At 55.9% G+C, this 6,784-nt stretch overlaps 1 protein-coding gene across 1 annotated transcript; it reads right to left on the minus strand.

Annotated features, from left to right (window-relative positions):
• Positions 1 to 4,053: 4,053 nt before the first annotated feature.
• On the minus strand, positions 4,054 to 6,784 carry LOC114000676 (acrosin-like). The gene is made up of 5 exons (XM_027745137.2): positions 6,477 to 6,784; positions 5,952 to 6,158; positions 5,356 to 5,615; positions 4,924 to 5,072; positions 4,054 to 4,454 (listed from the first exon to the last, which is right to left on the minus strand). The coding sequence occupies exons 1-5, from the start codon at positions 6,545 to 6,547 to the stop codon at positions 4,179 to 4,181; spliced, it is 963 nt and encodes a 320-aa protein (XP_027600938.1). The 5' UTR covers positions 6,548 to 6,784; the 3' UTR covers positions 4,054 to 4,178.

A 6,784-nucleotide genomic window follows, 5' to 3' on the forward strand; every position in this document is an offset into this window, starting at 1 on the left:
AGAAGCAACTTGGGTTGGGAAAGACCTCCGAAATCATCAAGTTCAACCCCTGATCCCACACTGCCGTGGTTACCAGACCATGACACTAAGTGCCACATCCAGCCTCATCTGAAAAATCTCCAGGGACAGAGAATCCACCACTTTCCTAGGCAACCCATTCCAATGCCTGACTACCCTCTCTGTAAAGAATTTCTTCCTAATATCCAACCTAAACTTCCTCTGGCAGAGCTTAAGACCGTGCCCTCTTGTCCTACTGCTGGTTGCCTGGGAGAAGAGACCAACCCCCACCTGGCTACAGCCTCCTGTCAGGGAGTTGTAGAGAGTGAGGAGGTCTCCCCTGAGCCTCCTCTTCTCCAGGCTGAACAACCCCAGCTCCCTCAGCCTCTCCTCATTGGACTTGTGTTCAAGTCCCTTCACCAGCCTCGTTGCTCTTCTCTGGACCTGCTCCAGCCCCTCCATGTCCTTCCTGAACTGAGGGGCCCAGAACTGGACACAGCACTCCAGGTTGTGGCCTCACCAGCACTGAGTACAGGGGAAGAATCACTTCCTTGGACCTGTTGGCCACACTGTTCCTGATCCAGGCCAGGATCCATTGGCCTTCTTTTCCCCCTGGGCACGCTTCTGGCTCATGTTCAGCTTCCTATCAATCCAGACTCCCAGCTCCCTTCCTGCCTGGCTGTTCTCCAGCCACTCTGTCCCAGCCTATAGCACTGCAGGGGGTTGTTGTGGCCAAAGTGCAGGACCCGGCACTTGGCTTTGTTGAACCTCATCCTGTTGGAATCAGCCCAACTCTCCAGCCTGTTCAGGTCCCTCTGCAGAGCCCTCCTGCCTTCCACCAGATAAACACTACTCCCCACCCAGCTTGGTGTCATCTGCAAATATGCTATTGGTACACTCAATCCCCTCATCTAAATCATCGGTAAAGATATTAAACAGAACTGGGCCCAACACTGATCCCTGGGGGACACCACTAGTGACCGGATCCCAACTGGATGCAGCCCCGTTCCCCACCACTCTCTGGGCCCGGCCCTCCAGCCAGTTCCTAACCCAGCACAGAGTGCCCCTGTCCAAGCCGTGGCTGCAGCTTTTCCAGGAGTGTGCTGTGGGAGACGGTGTCAAAGGCTTTGCTGAAGTCCAGGTAGACACATCCACAGCCTTCCCCTCATCCACCAGGTGGGTCACCTGATCATAAAAGGAGATCAGGTTGGTCAGACAGGACCTGCCCCTCCTAAACCCGTGCTGGTTGGTTCTACACCCTTGTCCATCCTGTAGGTGCTGTGTGATTGCACTGAGGATGATCTGCTCCATAACCTTGCCAGGCACTGAGGTCAGGCTGACAGGCCTGTAGTTTCCAGGGTCCTTCTTTTAGCCCTTTTTGTGGATTGGCGTGACATTCACCAACTTCCAATCATCTGGGACCTCTCCAGTGACCCAGGACTGTTGGTAGATGATGGTGAGCGGCTTGGTGAGCTCTTCTGCCAGCTCCCTCATCATCCTTGGGCAGATCCCATCTGATCCCATACACCTGTGGGGGTCCAAGAGGCTCAGCAGGTCACTAGCTGTTTCCTCCTGGATTACAGGGGGGCTATTCAGCTTCTTATCTCTTTCTACAAGCTCCAGAAGCCAGCTGTCCTCAGGACAACCTGTCTTACTGTTGAAAGCTGAGGTAAAGAAGGTGTTAAATACTTCAGCCTTTTCCTCATCTTTGGTAGCTATGTTCCCCCCCTGTCCAGTAAAGCATGGAGGTTTTCCTTGCCCCTCCTTTTGCTACTGGTGTATCTGTAGAAAGACTTCTTGTTATCCTTAACAGAAGTGACAAGATTGAGTTCAAATTGTGCCTTTGTCTTTATAATTTTCTTTCTCCATGACCTAATTACATTCCTAAACTCTTCATGAGTAGCCAGCCCTTTTATCCATAATTGGTAAGCTCCCTTTTTTACCCTAATTTCCTTCAAATCTCCCTGTTTAGCCAGGCTGGCCATCTTCCCGACCGGCTTGCCTTTTGGCAGACTGGGACAGCTTGCTCCTGTGCTTTCAAGACTTCCTTCTTGAAGAATGTCCATTCCTCCTGGACCCCTTTGTTTTCAAGGGTTTTTTTCCCAGGGTACGCTCTGAACTAAGTCTTCTGAACAGGCCAAAATCTGCCCTCCGGAAGTCCAGCACAGAGGTTTTATTGATGGCCCTCCTTGCATCCCTGTGTTAGAGCCACAGAACAGTCTGGCTTGGGAAGGACCTTAAAGGTCCTTTAGTTCCAAGCCCCAGCCATGCGCAGGGACACCTTCCACCAGATCAGGTTGCTCAGAGCCCCTTCCAACCTGGCCTTGAACAGTTCCAGGGATGGGGCATGCACAGCCTCTCTGGGCAAGCTGTGCCAGTACTCTGCCAACGATAAAAGCTTTTACTCCTCATCGGAAACTGGTCCAGAATTTGTGGCAACAACAACAAAAAGCCACGCACTGGGTTTTTAAAACCGCTTTCTGACACTGTTTCCCTCTGCCTTGCTTGAGACAAGCAAATCAACTAATTGTTTTAGTTTTGCAAAGAGCTGTCGGAATTTTTTCCGACTACCCGTTAATGGGTAGCGCTCACCAACAGTGAAAGGGCACTCCCCCCCCCCGTTCTTTTCCCAGGGTGGCCGAGGCGGGGAGGAGTGGTGTCGCACACATAAGGGCACGGGAGCGGGGAGGGCTTTTTAAAACCGGCCCGAGCTGCACATCTGGGCCTTTTCTTTATGTGTCTTCCTGCTCGTCACCCACGGACCTGGCAACCACCTCTTTTTTCTCCTGTTTAACCCCCGAGAAGGAGCTTTCCCTGCCTGGCACCCCTATCGGGGTTGGCCCCAGGTCCTTGCCGGCCATTGCTCGCACCACTGGGATAAGCCCTGGTAGAGCCCCCGCCGCCGGCCGTTTCGGAGCGAGGTACCTGCCCCCGCCCGCGCCCTGCGCCGGTGCCACATATCCGAGCATCTCCCTGCGACGGCTGCCTGGCCCCAGCGCCCGCCGCTGCGGACAGCTGTTTCCTGAGCTGGGGAGCACGGCGCTGCTGCTGAGGACCGTGCCCGTAGCCCCGGGACTGGCGGGAAGCCCCCTAAATTGTTGGCCCCCCGGCTGCCATCACTCACGTGGCCGTGAGCGGCTGCGGAGCCGCCGGGAACAGCCCGTGGATGGCCCCTGACCGTCACGGGAGAGCCACGGCGATCGCCAACTCGCCGGAGCCTGCTAATGCCTTCCTGCTGCCTGCCAGTGAGCCACCGTACCCCTCGCCTCCCGAAAAGTGCGAGCAGCCCCTGCTTGAGGTGGTTTCTGGTTAAGCGGAGAGGGGAAGTAGGGTTTGTTTTGAAAGTTTTGGTTACGGTATTGTTCCTAGCAAACATTTTTGTCTCGTTAAGCTAAACAACTAGCAAATGTTTCTAGTCTCTAGGCTCTAGGCCTAAGGTTTTTTAGGTGGTGTTTACAAGGTAACTATGAACACCTCTAATTAAACATTCTTTTCCTTTAAGGGAAGAAACTGGAGCCCCTTCAGGGTTAAGCCTGCTGATTTAGTTGCTTCCATTTGACTGCTGAACAGCTTCCCCCTTTTTCCCCAGGTACAGCAGACCCTGGCTGTTGGACTGTCATTTCAATTACAGCCAATGAGCTGCTCTCCTTGATGACCAAGGAGAGTTCTCTGAGCTTTCCTTTGATGAAGTTAAAGGAAGACCAAGGAGCTGGAAGGTTCCTGCCCAGACATCCCGAGTCCAGTTTCCAGTTGCCTGGTGTGCTGTACACACATCCACACACAGAGGCATCCCACTGGTCAGCAGCCTAAGACACTGTGCATTTCCAGCTGCTGGCCCCAAGACCTGTAAGGCCCTAAACCTGTGTTCCCTTCTGCACTGCACCCCTGGCTTCCTCTCTGAGCAGGCACGATTCCAGCCCCTTGGAGGGACCCTTTCCCTTTGCTCTCTTTTGTGCCCTTTCCCTTTGCCTGCCTGTGCAGCCTCATTTTGCAGGTGTCGGCCCAGGGAGGCCTGGCCTCGAGGGCACAGGAGACTGAGTGGGACTGCCAACATGGTTAATGGTGAAAACAGGCAACTTTATTTCAACAACAACAACTAAGTCCACATCAGCATTTGTGTGCATGCAGAGGAGGAGCGTGGGCTCACTACAGCCTGCACCACAGCCTGTCCATCCTGCTGCTCAAGCTGGTTTTGCCTTTAGGAACTTCAAGAGCTCCTGCAGCAGATTAAAGAATTGCAGCAGCTTCTTACGTGGAAACGGACAGGATTGCACTGGCGCTGGAATAGCTGAGCTCTGGCCAATGTGTTTCATGATCCAGCTGTGGTAGTATTGAGTGGAGACAAAAACTGTAGGCTTTTTGGGTCTGGCACAACCTACTGCCCAGCTGGTCAGACCAACTTCCCAGAAGATGTCAGCTGTGCTATCTTTGCAGATGAGAGGCCCCCCGCTGTCACCCTGTAGCAAAGCAGAGAGGATTAAGGGAGTGTTGGGTGGCCCCTGTCAGCACATAGGGCTGGCTTCTTTGCTCTCCCAGCCCCTGGCAGAGCTGGATTCCTGGCAGGGAAAGGTTCTGCTCAGGTGCTGAGGCCTCCAGAACCATGGCTGGGAGGAGGTTACAGGTCTGTAAGGTAGGGCTCTCTGTCCTCTGTGCTCAGTGATCCTGGAAGTGCGGAGAGCGGATGTTCCAGGGTTGGCATCTGGACCTCTGCACTGCCAAGAGCACTAGGCAGGCTCTCTGGGAAGAGTGCCAGGCAGCTGGGACAAGGGGGGAACTGGGCAAGGACCCTTGGGAGGAGAAGGGGAGGGAAGCCCCAGTAGTGGTGGGGCCTCGGGGCTGGGAGGGCAGCTGGCCAGGCAACGCACATGTGGAACTGTGTTTGGGCAGTGCTGACGGGGGGCTGAATGACTCGTAGCACACTCCTACCTGGCAGGTGTTCGTGCCACCCTTTGCATGCCCAGCACACACGTTGTCGGCTGCAATTATCCCTCCATACCAGTCAGTGCTGTTGCAGAGCTGGGTGTCAATGAGGTGCAACTTGGTCTCCTTCAAGGGCCTTGCTGGTGAAGCTACAGCTGTAAGCAGAGAAAGGAATGAGCTCCCAGCAGCTCCTTGTCCATTCCCCTGGCCTGTCTGGGGGTGAAGCCCTTCCCTGGGCCTTGGCTCTGTCTCTGGAGACGCATTGGAGTGCTGTGTCACTGCTGTCTAGCTTTGGGAAGTAGGCTCGTCCCATCTCTCCAGAGGCATACATCCCGCAGCCCAACCCTGGTTTTGGCCTCTGCTGTCAGGAAGCCCCACCCATCTCTCCCCAGTGTGCCAAGCTTGCCCTCAGGGCACAGGTCCTTTTGGGAAACTTACTTTTAGCCTCAGTGTCACCCCAGCCAGCAGCATAGCAGTTCAGAGGCGCTACTTTCACTGTGGGACCAGGTAGACAAGCGAGCTGAACGGAGGGGTTGCACTCAAAGGGCTTCGTCAATTCCACCAGGGCAATGTCATGACGCAGGGCACCATCATAGAGCTCATGTATCTTCACCTGCTTAATCCGGCGTATTTGTACATGAGGCCCCGACTCAGCAGTTGATGTGAGCCCGGCCAGCACGCCCCACTCGCTGAGGGGACTGGAAGGCAGACAGAGAGAGGGCTGAGAGGGAACAGAGCCATGTGCTGTGGCAGCCCACCAGTTCCCTGCCTTCTGCTGCCCAAGGCAGAGAGGAAAGCAAAGTTACAGGGGGGGTGACGGCACTAGCATGGCTTAGGCTCCAGAAATGCCAAGCTGGAGGCTGCTAGGAAGCAGGGACACGAGCCCAGCCTTCTCCCTGAGCAGTCTCAGCTGGGCTTGCGGTGCCCAGGCACTGGGCATGCTGCAAGGAAATGGGATGGGAGTAGAACGTGGTGTTGGGCACAGAGCACCGGCTGGGGTGTTGGGGATATCCCGGTTCCCTGGTCCTCCTTACTTTGTGCGGTTGATGAAGCAGTGGGCAGCTGAGAGGACCCACTGTGGTCTGATGATGGTCCCTCCACAGTTATGCCTAAACAATGTTTCTGTCCGAAGACTCTGGATGCTGACTATCCCGGCCCAGGCCCCTCTTCCTGGCCGGACAGTTACGCCACCCACGATGCGCGTCGTGCTGTAGGGCGCAGGCCGGAGCCCGCAGACCTGTCTGTAAGCAGAAGGTCATTACTGTCCTGCTTGAGGGCTTGATGCTGCTCAGGCTGAAGGGCAGCCTGCTTCCCTCCCCACAGGGCACTGGTTGCACGGCCAGCAGGGCCAGGGGACCCCGTGGGGGCGTGTGTCTGTCTGCCCCTGTGTCTGCTTCAGCCCCGTAGATGAGTTGTGCCAGCAGTCTGAGTGCGGGCAAGGGGCTGAGGCTCCCACATGGGGTTTGGGAAGCTCTGGTGTAGCCACGAGACAAGCAGGCACCCTCAGGGTAGCCCCTACAACTTGCCCAGGCTCCCTCCCAGAGCCTGGGGCCACTTACCCGCACGTGTTCGATGTGCCGTCGGCGGCCCCACACAGGGCCAGCAGGATGAGCAGGCGCAGCAGAATCATCGCTGCCAGCGACACAAGTCAGCTGCAAGGAGTGAGGGCCTGTCTCCTCCAGCACAGCTGCCAACGAAGTGTCCGCAGCACTGGAGTTGCTGGCGGTGCCCTCAGCCTGGGGCTGATGTCACAGGGGGGCTGGTTCCATGATCTGGGCATGGTGGTGGCCTCTGGAGGCAGGGGGAGAAGGGTAACGTAGAGTCATAGAGCCATGGAACGGTCTGGCTTGGAAAGGACCTTAAAGAT

This window comes from Pipra filicauda, unplaced genomic scaffold (genome assembly GCF_003945595.2).
Source record: "Pipra filicauda isolate LSUMZ 115617 unplaced genomic scaffold, ASM394559v2 scaffold208_size1342795_pilon, whole genome shotgun sequence".
NCBI lineage: Eukaryota > Metazoa > Chordata > Aves > Passeriformes > Pipridae > Pipra > Pipra filicauda.

Bases quoted from the DNA above. Each gene is read 5' to 3' on its own strand.
- LOC114000676 (XM_027745137.2), bottom strand. From the start codon at position 6,547: ATGATTCTGCTGCGCCTGCTCATCCTGCTGGCCCTGTGTGGGGCCGCC. The intron at 5,616-5,951 runs GTAAGGAGGACC...TCTGCCTTCCAG, and splicing joins TGCTTCATCAACCGCACAAA to TCCCCTCAGCGAGTGGGGCG. The intron at 5,073-5,355 runs GTAAGTTTCCCA...CTCTGCTTACAG, and splicing joins GGGTGACACTGAGGCTAAAA to CTGTAGCTTCACCAGCAAGG.